The sequence below is a fragment of the Chroicocephalus ridibundus genome, chromosome 5 (genome assembly GCF_963924245.1).
Source record: "Chroicocephalus ridibundus chromosome 5, bChrRid1.1, whole genome shotgun sequence".
NCBI classification, from domain to species: Eukaryota; Metazoa; Chordata; class Aves; order Charadriiformes; family Laridae; genus Chroicocephalus; species Chroicocephalus ridibundus.
This window is the reverse complement of record NC_086288.1, coordinates 34,367,289-34,386,593: the sequence shown is the minus strand read 5'-3', so window position 1 is coordinate 34,386,593 and position 19,305 is coordinate 34,367,289. Positions and strand designations below refer to the sequence as shown.

General features: G+C 63.1%; 2 protein-coding genes across 2 annotated transcripts; one reads left to right on the top strand and one right to left on the bottom strand.

Moving 5' to 3' along the window:
* Window positions 1-2,013: 2,013 nt before the first annotated feature.
* CLDN23 (claudin 23) lies at window positions 2,014-3,402 on the top strand. Its single transcript, XM_063336353.1, has one exon. The coding sequence runs from the start codon at window positions 2,289-2,291 to the stop codon at window positions 2,988-2,990; it is 702 nt and encodes a 233-aa protein (XP_063192423.1). The 5' UTR covers window positions 2,014-2,288; the 3' UTR covers window positions 2,991-3,402.
* Window positions 3,403-5,151: 1,749 nt separating this feature from the next.
* On the bottom strand, window positions 5,152-17,747 carry LOC134516277 (low-density lipoprotein receptor-related protein 2-like). Its single transcript, XM_063336262.1, has 30 exons — window positions 17,635-17,747; window positions 17,055-17,174; window positions 16,540-16,659; window positions 16,231-16,458; window positions 15,885-15,998; window positions 15,670-15,789; window positions 15,256-15,381; window positions 14,949-15,155; window positions 14,613-14,781; window positions 14,312-14,480; window positions 13,839-14,064; window positions 13,324-13,449; window positions 12,902-13,117; window positions 12,382-12,690; window positions 11,926-12,138; window positions 11,152-11,739; window positions 10,526-10,741; window positions 10,092-10,330; window positions 9,880-10,009; window positions 9,364-9,542; window positions 9,061-9,247; window positions 8,486-8,704; window positions 8,075-8,258; window positions 7,584-7,785; window positions 7,349-7,513; window positions 6,858-7,058; window positions 6,223-6,766; window positions 5,948-6,076; window positions 5,666-5,773; window positions 5,152-5,579 (listed from the first exon to the last, which is right to left on the bottom strand). The coding sequence occupies exons 1-30, from the start codon at window positions 17,726-17,728 to the stop codon at window positions 5,152-5,154; spliced, it is 6,276 nt and encodes a 2,091-aa protein (XP_063192332.1). The 5' UTR covers window positions 17,729-17,747.
* Between the last annotated feature and the right edge of the window lie 1,558 nt (window positions 17,748-19,305).

Below are 19,305 nucleotides of genomic sequence, written 5' to 3'. Positions count from 1 at the left end.
CAGACCCAAGCAGAGGCCACCTCCCAGACCCAAGCCTGTGGGAGTGAGGGGCAGAGCATGTCGCTGGGGGCAGATGAGAGGAGAAGGAAGGTGCTGCAGGGAGAAACACCCTAGGGCAGGCACTGCAAAACCCAGGGTGGGGGTTCCTGTGGCACCCCTTGCATCCCGAGCAGCAGGCCTCTAGGTTTCTTGACCTGTCTGCGAAAAATGTAGGCAAATACGACAAGACATGGAATTTCTCCCTTTCCAGCAGGGCTGGAGCACGCCCCACCCACACATGTGGGACAGGGAGCAAAGCCCTGGCCAGCCGCACAGGGCTCAGGCTTGCTCCCACCTGCACACAGCTACAGCTCAGTCTGGCTGGTCCACAGGTGACCACTGTTTTACTTGCCGGCATTGCCACCGAGCTGTGTTTTGTCACCACAGTAAAAAGCTCCTGAGCTCAGGAGGAGCCAGACAGCACTGACAGGTCCTCGTCCATGGCATTCAGGCTCACCGTGCCACCCAACTCGTTACCAGCCCTTTCCTTCTGCCTCCCTCTCCCCCAGGAGGACTAAGTCTTCTCACAGCCAACCTCCACCTCGTGTCCAAATGTAAAAAAAAAATACAGCCTCCTGCAAGGGTCAGGACTAGAAGATTTCAGGCTCTTTCAGCTCCTGCTCCTGTCAGGGGTGGGGGGTCCCATGGCAGAAGGCAGCCTCAGGCAGCACACCAGCCAGGCAGCATGTGGTGTGTTGGTTGGACCCACAGCTCCAAAGGTACTAATGGGTGGCCTGGCACGGGGCCAACGGCTGGAGCAGGGGGAAAAAGTTTAAAAAGTTCATGGGACAGAAAGAGAAACAGCAACGCCTAGCTCAGTTTCTCAGCTGAGGAGTGCCAGCTGCATATGACAAAGCCAGGTGTCCCCAGTCTGGAGCTACAGAGAGCTGTCTATCAGCATTGCTGTCCTGCAGACGTGGCAGGGGACATGAGCCCCTGGCTGAGTTCAACCCACCCCTCCCTTACAGCTGGGCTGAGATCCAGTGATCAACAGCTCCACTATCTGTCCTTGAAATGATCTGGCACCCACAGAGCAGAAGGGCTTCCGTGGGACTCAGGGAAATAGCTGTAGGATGGAGGAATGGGGAAGGGAGCTGGGGAGCAGCTGGTCCAGTACGGGCCCACCCAGCTGCGTGACACCAGCAGTGCAAAGATGCTGTGGGGGCACACCTGCAGCCAGCCCTCCTGATCAGCTAGGGTTGCTCATCCCAAATTAATCCACAGGGACTGCTGCCCTCTTTTGGGCTCAGCGCGACAGGCAGAAATTCAGGGAAATTTGGAGAGGCCCAAGACCAGTGCTTTTTAGGGCTCAAAACCCCACATAGGGGTTCTCAAATGTGGTGACTTCCCATACCTGTTTCAGTGGACATCCCAGAGGCTTTTCCCTCCAACAGCCAGGCTGCTGCACCTGCGAGTGGACTCTGAGCGCAGCCTGGGAAGGGAAGAGCAGGGCCAAGCTGAGGAGCAGTCCCTGAAGGACAGGGAGACGCTTGCCAGGATGAAGAGTGAGAAGATGAAGGCTAGGGGCTGGGAAGGTCTCCTGGGCCTAGGGAGGACGACAGGGTCCTTACAAACTCTGAGAGATGCTAGCATTTCACCTTAATTAATGATTTTTATAAATTAATTCAGTTGATAGTAAAATAAGTTCACAGTCAGTTTAATTAAGCAAGCCTTAACAGGGTCCTGTGCCTCCCCATCAGGGAGGAGCAGGGACCGAGCGCTGCCAAGTCCCAGGGTGACACCGAGACATCCCAGTGCCACCTGCACCCCGGGGACGGCTGAGTGTCCCCGGCATCCCAGCCCCGCTCCCTGGGGGGGGGGACGGACAGCGCGGGCCGGAGCTTCGGTGTTTCCCGCAGGCTCCCGCACCCCAGCCCTGCCTGTGCCCGGCTCCTGCCTGCGCCGGCCAGCCCTGCCTGCGCCGGCCAGCCCTGCCTGCGCTTCCTCCTGCCGCTGGCACCTCCCCGCAGCCCTGAGCGCAGCCGGGCTGGGCTGCGGCTCCCGGCTCCCGGCTCCGCGGGCTGCCCGCCGTACGGGGGGCGCTGGGACTACCGCCCTGCCGCGGGGTAGCCCTGCCCGCACCGAGCAGCCCTGGGGCACCAGTGCCACCTCTTCTGCCCAGGTGACGGGCGGCGGCAGCGAGCCCCTGCTCCCCCCGGAGCTCCCCCCCGCCGGACCTCTCTGGCTCTGACAAGCAGGAACAGGAGTTGGAGACCCGCACCGGAGCCTTCGTCACCTACCTCCCCAGCATGCGGACTCCGACGGCGATGATCGTGGGGATGGTGCTGTGCCACTGCGGGCTCCTGCTGACCTTCACAGGCACAGTGGCACCCAGCTGGAGGCAGGTGAGCCACATGTCCAACCAGCCCATTGACTTTGTCTTGGAGCAGGGCATCTGGGACATATGCACAGAGCGGCAGAGCACCCATGACCGCCTCTGTGGGCAGGCTGATGAGCTGGCCTACTTTGAGCAGGTGCCCGTGCGGGTGGCCCAAGGGATGATGCCCACCTCGCTGGCGCTCACCCTCCTGGGCTTGGTGGTGGCTGCCCTGGGGGTTCGCTGCTGGCAGAAGGAGCCACAGCACCTGCTAGCTGGCGTGGCAGGGCTTATGCTGCTCCTCTCAGGGCTACTGAGCCTCGTGCCTGCCTCCTGGTACACCCATGAGCTATGGACACTGCCCACACCGGCCGGGGGCATGCTGGTTGCAGGCTATGGCTTGGTGCTGAGCTACCTGGGAAGCTGCCTGGAGATCTTGGGGGGGCTGGCCCTCGCCCTCAGCTTCCACCACTGCTGCAAGGAACGCAGGGCCCCCAGACTGCCCGCCAGCCCTTCGCTGGAGGCGGGACCGTGGTCCACCACTGGGGCTTTCTGCAATCCCTGGGACGTGCTGGAGGATGAGCGAGACAGACAAGAGCAGAGGAGCACCCTGCCTTGCGACTCGGACTTGTAGCCTCACAGCACAGGGACAGCAGTGGGCACTGGCCAGCCCACCTGCCTGGCCCTGAGAGCAGCACTGGCTCCTGCTCCTCCAAGCCATGCCCTTCTCTTGGGGTTCCTCAGAACAGGCTGGAAACAAGACCAAGGACCTGGCTTGAATCTCTGCAACCTCCCCAAAAGCCTGCCATACTCCAGGTTGAGGACCAGCCCTGGCTCCAGTCCTTCCCTCCAGATGCAGCTTTTATCTCATCCTCCTGCACTGTGCAACAGCTTGGGCAAAGGCAGCACCAGTGTTCTCACGTGAGCAAGGTACAGGTTATTATCCCGTAGCCTTCAGGGCTGGGAACAGGGGAGGGAAGCACCTCCCACATATCTCTGAAAACAGCAAAATAAATGAAGAGGAACGGGTCTGTGCTGTGGGATGGTTACGGGCTTTCTGCCAGGCAGGCTGGGCTGGGAGCCAGTGGGCATGGCTAACCCAGCTCCCCCCTGTTTTGCCTGAAGCAGGGAAGAAAGGTCAGTAAAAGGGTAGAGGTAGCTGTTATAGCACCTTCCTCAAGGACTTTGACCTCATAGTCAAAATCTGCTCTGGAAGAGGTTTCTCCTTGCTTGAGCACAGCTACTTCAGGAGGAAAAAAAGCAATCACAGGCGGGAAAAAATAGTGTATATTTCCCCTTTCATCATTAGCTTGGTGAAAGGCAGTAAAACTGGTCTCACTGGTTTATAAGGGACACTCCAGAGGTCAGAGCTGCACTATAAAATCCTGGTTGGCACCCTCCATAACATGGCAAGAGCCGACCAGCTTCCTTGCAGAGCTATTCAGCCAGATTTCTACCCCAGGAGAGCCCAAAGCACCCTGGTCAGCAAGCTAAGCCTTGCTGCAGAGAGACAGTGGCTTGAGATGCCCTATAGCGTGGTTAAGGGATGGTACAGGATGCACCCTGAAGCAGGGGATCAGATTCAGGTGGCTCAGAGTGTGTTGGGGCTGGAGACTTCCCAAAAAACTTCACAAAGCTTTTTGCTCTGGCCTGTAAGTTCCCTGGAGCTTAGAGATCTGGGAAGAACAAACCAACCTCCCGTCCCCAGCCCCGACACAAACCACAACGGCACCAGAGAGGCTGCACAAAAATTCCTTTATGAAAGTGCAGTGTTGGGTTGAGATGATCCCTTCCTCAGTGGGGCTGGCAGCTCCTGTGGAGATCACAGATGGGTGCATCAGTGATGAGCCTGAGCCAGCCCCCCTGGGCCCACCCCACACCTTGGCGCAGGAGCTCCATCCACAGGCAGAGCGGGAAAGCCCCCCAGCAGGAGGGCTGAGCTTGCCTCAAGAAAGGGCACCATGCCAGTGCTGGGCCTGGGAGGGACCTGGATATCAGGGGTCCTTGGGGCACCTCAGGGTGGCAGGGAGGTCCCTACCAGGGTCTGCTCCAGATGCTGCTCACCTCCTTCCCATCGTAAGCTTCGTTCACAAAGGTGTCACACTTGGGGGGAAGCTCTTCCTCCTCTTCATCTTCTTCCTCAGGGTCGCTTTCACGGTGGTACAAGGTCAGCACCCGGGTGGAGGCAGTGCTTGAGGTCCTGGGGAGGGAAAAAAAAAGAAAAAAAAAGTACACTGAGGATGGTATGGCCATTTCCTAGAGGTGGGGCAGATCCCAAGATCCTGCCACAACCCCTGGTTATAGCCTGCCGGGATGATCAGAGCTTTCCACATAGTTCAGGAGTGCCCCAGGATACCACACTGTCCCTGAGCAGGGAGACCCTGTCCCTCTCCATCCCCAGGTGTACCTGGCTCAGCCCAGCCCCGGAACTCACCTCCTCCGCCTGTCCCGTCTCCGCATGTAGGCCAGGGCCCCCACAGCAGCAGCAGCGAGCAGCAGGAGCACAGCCACCCCCAGGGCGATAGGGCCTGCAAGGGGCTGCACCTCTGCCTCCTCGCAGTAGTCACCACGATAGCCCAGGGCGCAGTGGCATGTTACTCGCCCAGCCTCGATGGCACATTCCCCACGCAGGTTACATGTCTCACTGCTACATGGCATAGCCCCCAGCACCTCCTCGGTGCTGGGGGGTACCAGGAAGGGCTCTCCATGCTCCTGGGGGCCAGGGGCTGCAGGCAGGCTGGGGCCAGGCTGCAGAGGCTTGGGTGCAGCTGTGGGTAAGGCTGGTTTCTGTTCTTTCACATGGGATGCTCCTGATGGTGCCACCATGGGGACATGTGTCCGCACCTCCACAGAGGGGCCTGGAGGGATGGGCATAGATCAGCAAAGACCCAGGTGAGATCCTCCTTCCCAAACTGGGGGAGGCTGGGCAGGTCCCCCTGTGCCCAGCCAGGACCCCTGCACACCCTGGCTGTGGGACAGCACTCACAGTCAGACTCATCGGAGCCGTCAAGGCAGTCCGGGCGCCCATCACAGACCTGCTCTCCAGAGATGCAGCTCTGTAGGTCAGGGCAAGCCTGCAGCGGGGCTGGGCAGGGCAGTGCCACTGTGCATGCCACCCCACGCACCAGGTGGTAGCCAGGAGAGCAGCGGCACAGCCGCCCTGCAGGGTTGGGCAGGCAGAGCTGGGCACAGCCCCCATTGCTCTTTGCACAGCCGTTGGTGCCTGCAAAAACAGCGCAGGTTAGCACGGCCACCATGAGGACAGCTGAACCCACCAGACGCTCCGGGCTGGGTCAGCCCCAGACCCACCTTCCTGTGAGAACTGGCTGTAAATCCTCATGGCTACCAACTCCTGCTCGATTGGGAACCACCAGCTCTCGGCCCGCTCCAGCCGGCTGTGCCAGATCTTGCTAGAGCCTGGAGACACATAGGGTCACCTCCTCCCACAAGGGTGTCCAGGATGGGAAGTGGGATCCCCCAGCCTACCCTTCACCCTGGGGAGGGGCAGCCTGCACCCCATGGGGACTGGCAGAGATCCCTGTGTCCTGGTGCAGTAGGAGGAGCTGGACAACACATAGCAAATGGACTCACCGTTGGTTGAGGTTGTGCTCCAGAGCAGAAAGCCTTCTCCGATGGCGAAGAGCGAGAGGCCATGCAGCCCTTCCCGCACCACACGGAAGTGGGATCCATCCAGCTCAACACTGCTGATGGTGCCTCTCTCTGCAGGGCACAGATGCAGGGACATCAGATTGTGGGGGGTGGGAGGGTGCGCAGAGGGCTCCGGGCTGCCTCGCGGGGCCGTGCCCTCAGACCAAGCACCCACACCTCTTGGTCCCTAGCAGCACCCCGACCCAGCCCACACTCACCGCGGTCTGCCCAGTACAGCCGGGTGCCAGCACCCCCGAAAGCGAGGCCAGTGGGAGCCCGGGCTCTCCTCCAGACCGCCCTGCGGCCGGTGCCGTCCATGGCTGCACACTCCACCGCGGCGCCGGGCCCGCGGCTGCCAGCCGCCGTGACAAAGCACATGGTGGAGGCGCGAGGGCACAGCGCCAGCCAGGCAGCGCCCTGCAGCCCCTTGCTGAGCAGTGCCAGGGCCCACCGCCCCCCGGCAGCTGCCACGCGGATGCTGGGCGGCTGCCCCCCGATCCAGTACAGGTTCCCACTCAGCCAGTCCAGGGCCAGGGATGTCACAGTGCCCTCCACAGCCACTGCCTGCTTCCAGGACAGCCGCCCCCAGTCCTTCAGGCGCAGCAGCCCAATGGAGTCACCCCCCACCTCCGCAAAGTACAGGCTCTTGTCTTTCACTGCGTAGTCGATGGCCGTCAGGCGGCCCACCTTGGCCAACGGCAGGGACCGGTGTCGGGGAAGGCCTTGGGATCCAGCTGTTACGGGCAGATCCTTCAGGTAGACCTGGAGGAAGGAGGCAGCACTAGGATGGGACCCTGCTCCCCTGACAGCAGTGAGGACAGCAGCCCCCAGGGCTGGCTCCAGAGGATGGTACCTGCATCACGGCTGCCGGTGACACCAGAAGGGCAAAGGCTGAATCTCGGAGGGGCAGACAGGTGGTCTCATCAGCAGCCAACGTCAGCCCGGCGGGGCACCGGCACTGCCCGGCCTGCCTGGCACTCAGCAGGCACAGGTGGGAGCAGCCACGCGCCACGCAGGGGCTGGGGGCCACGGGGCGCAGAGCTGGGTGCATCACCTGTGGGAAGGGCAGGCTCAACCTCAGCCCCACCAGCAGTGGAGCTGAGTATGACTGACAACACACCATGCTCCCGAGGCCTGGACATGGCCCAGCTGGGGGCAGGATGGTGAGGCAGAGATGCTCCAAGAGGACCAGAGACCCTTGACCACCAGGACTGCTGCACAAGGATGACTGCGATGGGGGTACAGCTCCCAGTGGCTCCGCACTCGTAGGATGGCAGGGCCATGCAGGGTAGGAGCCCCAGCAGAGATGGTGCAACAGGGTTTGGGGTTCCCCCAGGTAGATACCTGAAGGCCATGGGGCTGCCCGTGTCGCTTGAGCAGCACAGTCCTGTTCTTTCCACTGGTCTTGTCCACCTGCTGCACGGACCATGCCTTCCTCTCCGACCAGTAGAGCTGCCCCTCGCACACAGCTGCCGCGAAGGGGCTCTGGACCCAGCCCAGCTGCAGGACCTGTCAGAAAGGCCATAAGTGCCCACCCCAGCCCCCATCAAGGCCCTGTCACCAGAACCCCACCACATACCTTCACACTGGTGCCATCCAGATGTGCAGAACCAGCGCTGCCCAGCTTCTCATCCAGCCAGAAGATCCTCCAGGTGGGGAGGTCAAGGGCCAGTGCTGTGGGCCAGCCCAGCCCCTGGGCCAGCAGCACGTGCCGCCGACCCCCATCCATGGTGGCTTCCATCAGCCGTGGGTGGCTCCCGACTTCTGACCAATACAGCAACCTGGCGGGAAGAGAGGTGCTGGCCCATGGACCTGCCACAGCATCGTCCCAATACCAGGGCAGCCCAGAGGAGCTGTGTGGAGCATCCCATTTCATCAGGGACACACTCAGAGCTCCACCCAGGGCAAGGGCAGCTGCCAGGGCTCCTTATTCCCCAGCTGCACAGCCCCAACAGCACCCAGTTTGCACCACCCCAACTCTTCCCCAGCCTGTTGCCTGCCTCTGTGGAGGAAAATAGGGCAGTGCACGGATGGCAAGGTAGTCCCCGTGTCCTCTTGTCCCAGCCTTACCCTGCCAGAGGCCGGAGCACCAAGGAGTGGGGCTGGTCCAGGTCTCCATCCATCACTACAGTGTACTCTGGTATCCCTCGCCAGGCAGCCCCCAGGTGAGTGGCCAGCACCTGCCCTGCTGCCCCATCTGTCCAGTACAGATTCCTCCCAAGCCAGTCCACTGCTATACAGTCTGATCTCACACCTGCAACGTGCCCAAGAGTCAGCACCCCTAGGGTGATACCTGCATGGCCCTCTGGCACAATGCTCCCAGCGCAGGTGCCTTCCATCCCCGGAGCTCTGGCTCCTCCCAACCCTGCTCCCACCAGCACCTCTCCGTGCAAGGGAACACAGCCTGGCACCCCCACTATAACCGGGAGATTGCACAGCCAGAGAGGCAAGCCCTGCTAACCCCACACTGTCACAGCCCACCTTTCACCAGTGTGCCTTTCTTGGTCGAGTTGAGGTTCTGCCAGCGGATGCTCTCTGTGGCCAGGTCCATCCAAAAGACTTTCCCCTCCACCAGGTCATAGTCGAGTGAGAAGACAACACGGTCTTTGTCAGCAGCAAGCAGCACCTCCTCACGCCCACTCCGCAGGCCATAAGACAACACCTCTGACTGCACAGCCACCAGCAACATGGGCTCTGGTCCTGGAGCAACAGAGAGACACCCAGACCTTGCTCAGTGCTGGTGGCCCCACAGCCTCAGCACACACAGGCAGGGAACACGGCACTTACAGACATTGGAGCTTGCTGAGTCTCGGCCCTACCGCATAGCATGTTCCCCAGCTAGTGCAGAGGGATTTTCCAACCAGCCACAGGCTGGCAAGCAGCAGCTTACAGCTGAGTGGGGCCTGGGAGACCACGTGGCAGAGGGGACAGGGCCATTTGCGGGACTACAGGGCTCCCAGTGGGTAGCAGGCACAGGGGGACAGGTACCCACCAACTCCTGGTGTACCCTAGAGTGCCAGGGACCCTCAGGTCTCCTTGGCCATCCCAGGGCTTACCAGTGAGTTTGCAGACATGACCATCAGGCTCCAGCAGGTAGCCAGGGAGACAACCACAGCTGTAGGACCCCGGGGCATTGAGGCACGTCTGGGTGCAGGCTTCCTCACGCTGTTCCATGCACTCATTTATGTCCACGCAGGACAGACCGTCCTCAGCCAGCCGATAGCCCGGGTCACACCAGCACCGCTGTGGGGAAAGGGGCCATCAGGGTCCCCCCTAGGGGACACAGGAGGCTCCCTCCTGCAGCTGGACCAGGGCAGCATGGCAGGGGAAGCCCTTGGACCAGGGGTCCTGGCACTCACAGGGCCCTGGGGCGAGGGGTAGCAGAGATGAGCACAGGACCGGTGGCAGGGCACAGAGCAGTTCCCCCCTTCATCTGAGCCATCTGTGCAGTCCCGTCGGCCGTCACACACCAGGGATGCATTCAGGCAGGCCCCCAGCCCACATGGGTACTCGTGACTCTGGCAGGGAGCAGGTGGGCCTACAGGGACACATGGGGAAGGCTGCCCTCAGCCTCACCCACCAGCTCCTTTTGCTCAGCTGGAGCAGAATCAGCTGCTCCTCCAGGGTGCCTGGGGCTCAGTGCAGCCATATCCAGCGCTGTGCCTGTAGCCTGGCTTCAGGCTATCCTAATCCCAAGGCCACCAGCCCTACAGGGACAACAGCTCCGCGGCGTGCCTGGAGCCACCACAGATGGTGGAAGAGGCAACAAGCACACAGGGCTTTTCACCTCGGCACAGACACATCCCTACCTCCCTCTGTGCTGGGCACCCACCAACCACCCCTGGGTGAGGGCATAAAAGCAGGATGTTGCTCACAGCCAGCCTCGTCGCTGCCATCCGTGCAGTCACTCTCTCCGTCGCAGCGCCAGACATCAGGGATGCACTCACGGCCATGGGAGCAGCTCCACTGCCGGTCCCCACACAGCCTTTCCTCCCAGGGACAGCCCTGCAAGAGCTGAGGGTGAAGAGGGCCACCAGCCCTCCCGGGAGCGAGTGAGGACATGCTGTGTCCCCATCACCCCACCCACCTGCTCATCTGTGCCATCCCCGCAGTCGGCGGTGCCGTCGCAGCGCCAGGCCTCCGGCACACACTCCCCGCTGCGGGGACATGTCACCTCGCCTGTGCGGCAGAGCAGCGGCCGGGGCACAGCACAGCCCTCCTCATCCGAGCCATCCCGGCAGTCGCGGTCGCCATCACAGCGCAGGGCCAGGGCCACGCACTGCCCGCTCCGGCAGGAGAACTCGGCTGGGCTGCACTCCTTTGGCACTGCAGGCAGAGCCAGGGCTGAGCTGGGGCACTGTCCCCATCCCTGTCCCCATCCTACGGCACTGAGCAGGGTACAGCCCCTCCAGCCACTTGGCAGGTTGCCCCAGGCTCCTGGACCCACAGCAAACCTGGTGCACCCACCTGTGTGGCAGGCAACCCCAGAAGCCCCCGTCCCACCCAGCCCCAGGGTCTCACCACAGCCCTGCTCATCGGTGTGGTCCAGGCAGTCGGCATGGCCGTCGCACAGCCAGCTCTTGGGGACGCAGCGGGTGGCAGCATCGCAGCGCAGGGCGCACTCCTGTGTGGGGCTCCAGCAGCCTGTCTCATCCGAGGCATCGGGGCACTGCGGCACCCCATCACAGTGCTCCCCAGCACTGATGCACGTGGCTCCGCTCGCACAGTGGAAGGCACCTGGGGAGACAATGGGGCCTTGCTAAGCCTGCAGTAGGCAGCCAGGGTGCCCTGACCCTCTGCTGGACCCCCAGAGACCTAGAATGGCCCCACACTACAGCAACAGGTCTTGGTCCCTCCTAGTCACTGCATCCCAGTGCATCTAGGTCCCAAGTAAGGTGGCTGAGGCAGCCTCAGCTCAGCGACATCTAGGTCACCACGAGCACCAGGGCCAGCCCTGTCCCCTTCTGACAGGGCCTCCAGCCCCGTGCGAAGCTCAAAAGAGCCCAGCATGCCACATCACCAGCACCAGAGCCCAGGACACATTCAGACCTTCTGAGGGCTCCATTCTACCAACCCCACCAGGAAGCAGACAGAAGTCCTAGTACAGGGTGACCCAGCTGCACAGGGGACAGAAGAATGGCTCCTACCTGGGGTGTCACAGAGCTGGGCACACCCATCTTCATCAGAGCCATCTGCACAGTCCTTCTCCCCGTCACACATGTACTCCTGGGCCACGCACTCAGTGCCATCACGGCAGGGCACATGTGTGCGAGGACAGGACAGACGGAGGACTGGGGTCAGATGGTGTGCAGTGCTGGATGGAAGGGGTGGGGTGGGTGGCACTACCCGTGCAGGACTGGTTGTTTGCTGGGTGGTAGTCGTTGGCTGTGTGGCAGTGGTCTTGGTTGGCAAGGAGCGAGTGCTGGTGATGGTCGTGATGGTGGTGGTGGTGCTGGTGGTGGTTGGCTGCACAGTGGTGGTTTTGGTTGGTGTGGTCCGGGCAGTGGTTGGCACAGGGATGGTCTTCTTGGTTGACGTGGACTGGCTGGTGGTGGTTGGTGTTGTGGTAGCCTTGCTGGTTGGTGCAGGAGTAGTGGTGAGCACAGTGGTGGTCTTCCTTTGCGTAGGTCTTGTGGTGGAGGTGGTGGGCCTAGCAGCAGTGGTGCTCGTGGTTGTCCTCGTAGTGGTGGTCATCGGTGGAGGGAGTGGGAGGGCAGACCCCTTGCTTGGTGACACTGGAGAGGCATGGGAACATGAGCCTGGATTTGGGTCTGCGCCCTCCCCATGCTCCAGGCACCTCCAAGAGCACCCCACATGGCCACCAGCAGCCAGGGACCCTGCCCCAGCTCAGAGCAGCAAGGGCCACCCAGTCCCATCAGGTACAGCCCCAGCACCAGGCACAGAGCCACAGCCACTCTTACCAGCCTGTGGCTCTGAGCCCACGAAGGCCACCACTCCCTGCACGCCTGCTGCCGGCATGGAGAGCACAAGGACCAGCGTCCTCCGGTCCCACAGCAGCAGATGCGTCCCGTTTGCTGACACCAGGTATGGCTCAAAGGCGGCCGCAAGGCCGTGGGACCAGCTGGGTGCCAGGGTGACTGCTTGCCTCTTGGTCAGACTCAGTGCCCGCAGGCCTGTGAGGCAGAGGGATGGTAGTGCCTGATGGCCCGCAGGCACCCCTCGTGGCCCACTCCATGCCCCCACAACCCACAGTTATGTCAGGGACCTCATGGATGAGGCCATGGGCCCACCCATGGGACAGAGTCTGCCCCATGAGCACCCCACTGCCCGGGCAGGGACCTGCTGCATGTAGGGGTGGTCACTCCTGCCCATAGAGACCACCCCTGCTCCCTGCTCCAGATACCACCACAGCTCACCCAGGGCTGAGCTCCAGAGCAGGCTGAAGGCTCTGCTATCCATGGCCGCAGGAAGGTCTCCAGGCCATGTCTCGTTCCAGGCGTCCCAGGGGGCACCCCCGGCCAGGCTCAGCTGCTGCAAGGGCTGCCCGCGGGCCAGCCAGTACAGAGTGCCACGCTGCCAGTCCAAGAAGAGGTGCTGGATGATGCTGCGAGCACGGTGCAGGATGCGCGTGGACATGTCAGACGCCCGGATCACGCCGATGTCCCTCCGGTTACATGCGAGCCAGTACAGGTCGCCCGAGCGGATGTCCACACGGGCAGAGCAGACTTGGCAAGCAATAGGAAGGCAAGCAAGTTACAAGGCTGTCCCATTATCCTGCTTCTCCGCCTGGGTCCCCCCGACCCAGGCGCACAGCTGCCCAGTGCCTCGGCACGGCCCCATTGTGGGCACCATGGGGCTGCTGTGCTCTGCACCCAGGAGAATCTCAGGGAGCACCCGGAAGCGGACCATGCCCTCCATCACCCCATAGGGTTTCACCTGGCAGCCCAGTCGCAATGGCCTCTCTCCTGCCAGGGTGCCCCACGACACGCAGCAGTGTCCCACGGTCATCTGTCCCGTAGAGCATGGACCTCTGCCAGTCCACATCTTGCAGGTGGAGGGGCTCCTGCCACTCCTGCACCCGTTTGCTGTGTGCTCCGGGACCCACCTCCACCAGGGAGATGGCCTTCTCCGATGCATACACAATGGAGAGCTCTGTGGAGTACAAGGGCAGTGTGTGAGCATGGCTCCAGGGGCACTGGATGGGGTCACCATCATGAACCGAGGCAGAAACATGACAGCACTGGTGTGTGCCAGGAACCTCATCCCACAAAAGCCACAGCTCCTTATGGCCCCCTCTGACTCCCACAGGGATCCATCCCGCCCCAGACAGCCAAGCCCACCTTGCAGACCCTGCTCACCTGCGCACTTCCCTGAGGGCAGGAGGAACAGGCCCTCTGGACACGCACACTTGTAGCCCCGAGGGTGCACAGGGGACAGGAGGCAAAGGTGACTACACAGGCCTGGAGCACACGCAGCAGTGTCCCCTGGGAGCAAGGGGACATTAAGAGCTCAGGCAGCCATGACCCCCCCCAATGCTTCTCCCCTTTCCGCAAGAACCACCAGCTGTCCTGGGGCTGGATAAGGGCCGACTACCCCAGGCAGGGTAGCAGTGTCACATGGGGTAGGAGGGCTCAGCTCTACCCAAAGCCATGGGACTCGGCAGCTTTCCTATGGGTTCATACAACCTCTCTGTGACAAACCCACAACCCCGCACCGCAGGGCCAGGATAGCCATCACGTTGTCCCATAAAGTACATCAATCGGGCAGGAGCCGGTGGGCTCCAGGACCCAAGGACAGCCTCTGCTGGCACCCAGGGAAGTGATGGGGATGCTGCCAGCCCTGCACCAGCGCGGGCACCTGGCAGGGTACTCACGGGGAGGCTGCTGCAGTGCGTGCAGCACGGTGAAAGCTGAGATGGGGGCACGGAGCAGCACCGCGTGCTCCTGGGGAGAGGCCTGGGTGGCCGACACCAGCTCTGTGCCATCAGTCCAGAAGAACCGGCTCTCGAAGACAGCCAGGCCCAGTGGCTCTGTGTGGCTCCGCAGGACAGCAGGAAAGGAGTGGCGCCCACTGCCATCCACCCGCAGCGTCTCAATGGACTGGGGACAAGGCAAGGCATGGTGACCACGTGGCACCCCCACACCCTGGCACTGTCCCGCAGCCACAGGGCTCACAGTGGTGCCTTCCCCCTCCCAGCCCAGGGATGCGTGCCAGACCCGGGCACTTCTCCCTACTCCGTCCCATGCCTTGGCTGTAGCCACAGGGGAACTCTCCCCACTCCCACCTCATTGCGTCCCAGCATCTGGGGAGGGGGGAGGGCAGAGCCCTGCTGCCCTACATCTCTACCTCCTTGTACTCGCTGATCCAGTAGAGCCTGCCAGCCACATGGTCCAGGCTCAGCCCCACAGGCTCCTCCATGGACACCACTGTGAGCTCCCGCCGGTTTGAGCCATCCATGCCGGCTGCAGCAATGACTGTCCGGCCCCTCTGCCCACGGTTGACCCAGTACAGGGACCTGGGGGCAGGGACTAAGCATACACTTCATGGCATAACACCAGTGCTGCCACAGCCCCACAGCAGGCACAACACGGTCAGCACTGGTATCACTCACCCACGAGCCGGGGCCAACCCTGGGCTCATTCCTCACCTTGCAGCTGGATGCACTGTCAGCTGCTCTGGTGCCACGTCCTTCCCCAGCACTGTCACATAGCCCCGGCCATTGCCCAGCCCTGCGCAGATGGCTGTAGGGTGGCTGCTGGCCCAGTACAGCTGCCCTGTGAACCAGTCCACGGAGATGCTGTTCACCTCCCCGGCATCTACAGAGACAGAGCGGTTTAAGGCACACCACCTCTGCTCCAGGCTGGGAGGCAAAACGCAGGTTTTGCCCCTTCCTCTACAGCAAAGGCAGGGCTGGGGTGGCACGCCAGCTCTCGGCACCCATCTCAGCTCTGCTACAGCACCCAGCACCCTCGCTCCTCCCCACCTGCATAGAGGGGCCGTGTGCCCTTCCCTGGGAGGCGAGCACGGAGCTCGCCCTCCTCTGTCAGCCAGTAGTAGGTTTCCCGGAGCAGGTCATACACCAGGGCACGGGGTTCAGTCTCGGTGGAGAGCAGGGGTCGGTAGGCTTGGGTCCGCACATCCAGAAGAGCCAGGTCCTCCCCCACTGCCACCAGGATCTGCGTTGCGTTGTCTGCCAGAGCGAGGGGGATGCTACCCAGTGAGCAGGGACCCGGCTAGCTGGCGGCACTGCCCAGCCCCTCCGACAGCCTGGGCTCCCCGGCTCACCCTACCTGCCACTTCGCAGGCAGTGCCGTGCCGCAGGGTGTAGCCCTGGAGGCAGGCGCAGCTGAAAGCACCCGGTGTGTTGCTGCACATCTGGCTGCAGGGGCTGTACTCCAGGGAGCACTCGTCCACATCTGTAGGGATAGGCACTGCCAGGAGCCCGCGGCACGGCTGGCGAGCTGCCCCCAGACAGGACCACCACTGTTCCCCAGGGACCATAGGCAGGCTCCCTCAAAACCAGGACCTGGGCCCCAGCATGCACCAGCTGCTGCTGGGACATGACCCAGACACAGCCTTTGTGGGGCCAGGCAGGAGTAGGGCTAAGGCAGGTGTTCCCACACAGCCCTGGCTCCCAGCAGACTCAGTTCTTGGTGGCTGAGGACTCACATGCCTGAAGTGTGTGTGCCCTGACCTCTCCTTACCAGCACAGCTCTGCCCATCCGCCTGCAGCACCCAGCCGGCCCCACAGGAGCACTGCACGCCCCAGTGTGTGTCAGCGCAGGTCTCCGCGCAGCCCCCGTTGCGTACAAAGCAGCTCCGGCCTGCGGGGGCACATTGGAGGGGTGACATGACGTGGGATGGCTCTGTGGCTCGCCCCAGCCACAGGGACAGTGGCCAGCAGCCACATGCAACTCACCACATGTGCTGGGCTCGTCAGTGCCATCCAGGCAGTCGTCCTCTTCATTGCACATCAGGGACTCCAAGATACACTTCCCCTCATCACACCGCACCATGCCAGGCGGGCAGGGGGCTACGGCACACACAACACATGTCAGGAGGGCAAACCCATACCAAGGTGGGCACCAGGGCTACCGTGGGTCCCAGGCTCGTGGGGAAGCCCCGCAAAGCATCAACAGATTCCTGGGATGTTTGCCACCACCCCAAGGGGAGCTGGAGCCTAGGAAGGCAAAGTACACCCCCTACTTTACCCATGGCCTGGACAGGTCTCACCCCATCGCAGAACATCCAGGGTGCCCACTTACCGCAGACATCTTCATCTGAGGAATCGCCACAGTCATCAATCCCGTTGCACTTCCACTCGGCCATGATGCACACTCTGTTCCTACACTGCCACTGCCCGGGCAGACAGGGCTGCTGGGGACACCCCTCCTCATCCCAGCCATCCTCGCAGTCCTGGTGCCGATCGCACAGCTCCCAGTGCGGGATGCAGTGGTGGGTGCCAGGACACTGCACCTTCTTTGCCCCACACACTGAGGGAACAGAGCAGCACTTGAACCTGGCCCCATGCCCCCAGCCACCCCCACTCAGCCCACCCAGCAGACACTACATACCACAGTCCTGCTCATCAGAGCCATCCAGGCAGTCAGCAGCACCGTCGCAACGCCAGCTGCTAGAAACACACCGGCCATCGTCACACTGCCAAACATGGGGGTCCCCACCACAGGCAACATCTGCAGGAACACCACACAATCACTGGGACCTACCACTCTGGCACAAACACGAGGGTCCCCTCCGTCCTGGCAAGGGGCAGGTGCTGGCTGGCTGCCAAAGGGCGGACCCACAGCAGCACCCAGCAGGGCTCTCTGGCAGGTGGGGGGCTGCCTTGCTCAGCATAGGATCCAGAATCTGTCCCCATGCCCCAGACATCCTCCAGGAGCTCTGGGGCACACAGGTCCCTGCAGGGTGCCACACAGGAGCCACTGGAAGAGCCAGCAAGGAGCAAGGTGTCTCTGGCCTGCCCTGCCACACCACACCCCAGAGCACCAGGGCCCCTCAATGCCCTCATAGCACAGCCCCCCAGGCCACCCCGCGACTGCAGATGGGTGCCAGCTCCCCCCCAGCTCACCACACTGCTCATCCGTCCCATCAGGACACTGCTGCTCGCCATCGCAGAGCCAGGGAACAGGGATGCAGACAGTGCCGCAGACAGCCTGGCGTGAGGCTGCACATGTAGGGCCGGCGGGCGCTGCAGGAGAGAGGGACCCCAGCCCATGGTCAGCCCAGGAGACCACCATCACAGAGCCCCCTGCATGATCCCAGCGTGGGTCCCAGCACAGCCCTGCAGTGCGGGGGACTGGCCCCAGCCAGGCCGCCCTAGGACCTCCTGCGGAGACGGAGGGAGAACCGCAGCCCCTTGTTTTCCCCCAGGGAAGGCAAGGACCCCCACCCAACCGCCCTTGGCAACAGGACAGAGCTCCCCAGGGTGCAGGGACCCCCACGTTGTCAGAGTGGGAAGGATGCCACAGGAGTCAGGGACCCCCACATCAGTGGTGGGGAAGACAGGGACACCCCAGGGGGCAAGGACCCTCCCATAGCCCATCGCGGGGGGAACAGCAAGCAGCCCTGCGGCGGCGGCCGCCCACCGCAGCCCCTCGGGATGGAGCAGGGACCTCCCTGGCCGCCCCCCCACCCCGGTCCCGGCTCACGGGCGCGGTGGGTCCCGGCGGCGGTCCCGGTCAGCGGCAGGAGGATGCTGAGGACGGCGAGGAGCAGGCGGAGCGGCGGCGGGGGGCGGCCCATGGCGGCGGGGAGGGGCGGCTCCGGGGGGCCCGGCCGGCGGGAGGGAGCGCGGTACCGCTGCCGCCGCCGCTGCCTTTATGCCCGGGCGCGGGCGGCCATTGGGCACCGCGGGCACCGCCCGCCGCCGGCGGAGACCCCGGCCCGCCCCGCCGCCGCGGGGGCTGCGCCGGGCCGCCCTGGGGAGCCCCCAGCCAGGGCCTGGGGAGGGGCGTCCTCGGTCCGCGGTGCCAGGTCGGGCCCCCTCGGGGCTCACCCCCCCCACACCCCCAAAAGCTGGGCGGCGGGAAGGGTCCCCGGACCCCCCCCGGCCGCCCCGTTAATCGTCCGCCTTATCGGGCGGGGGTTGTTGTGAGAGCCGGCCGTGTGAACCGGGGCCCGCAGCACCTGCGCCGGGCGTGGGAAGGCAGCGGCAGCCTTGAACGCGGGGGCTCCCTCCGAAAACACCGGCCCCGGGGCGGCGCGCTGGCCCCCGCCCGGCCGCCGCCGGTCCTCGACCTTGAGGGCTGGGAAGGAACCGCTAGAGCACAACAAGGAGAGCAAAAGCAGCGGATGAGGGAGGAAACCAGCCCAGCAACAGGATAAGGCACCCGCTACCGCCTGGGAAAGGAGCCCCCTCCCACCAGGCAAAGCGGAGGGGCATCGCCCAAGCCGAGGAGATGGCCACGGGGAGCTGGCAGCCCCGTCGCTACGTGCCCAGGGGAAGCTGCCAGTGTGCTGCTCCTCCACGGCCTTTGGCTTGCCACCCGGCTGTGTGGTGGCATGAGTGTCTGACCCCCCCAAGACCAGTCTGTGCTTCAAACACATCCGTTGCCCCTGGATGCTGTGCATTTATCCTCTCTAGCCACCCTGTGAAACTTCCCCACAGGGGCAGTTACCGCTGTGGGTACACACTTGCTGGCACCACTGTCTGTCTGTCTGTTCAGACATATACAAAGGGCCTTTGCTTAGGAAGGGAAAGCTCTGAGGTGATCTCCTGCATGCTGTGGAAGAGACTGGGTACCAGCTACGGGGCCAACACAGGAAGGGCTCTGGCACAGCCAAGTCAGTTGGGAGCTCAGGGCAGAGGTACCATCAGGTAGATGGAGAGACCAGGGTGTTGCACAGCTCTGGGTGAGGTGTCCCAGAGCACTGGCACAAGGGAGATGCCCCAGGCCCATGACATGGCCAGAGAGACCAGGATGTGGTGCCTCGTGAGCACTAGGTACCCCCCTCTGCCAACACCATCACAGCACAGCCCTAATACACACCCCTACCAGTGCTGCAGCCCAGCAGGCAGATTTACCCAGCTGTCTTCTCCCAGGGGCAGCATCCCAGCACAATTGGTTTCCCCAGGCAACCCCCAGGGAACAGGGGTGTGCAGGTCCCCTGGGGGATAAGCATCCCTGGGGCAGGGGCACCAGGCAAGGGGGCCCTAGTGGTGAGGGAAGGGAGTGGAAAGGACAGATGGACACACAGCGGAGCATTATTCAGGCACCCCCAGGCCATGCAGAAAGCCCCCACGCCCTCATCACCCTTGCAGACCATCACTGAGAGCTGTGGTAGGTCCCTGGGGATCTGCCTCGTCTCCAGAGGCTGCC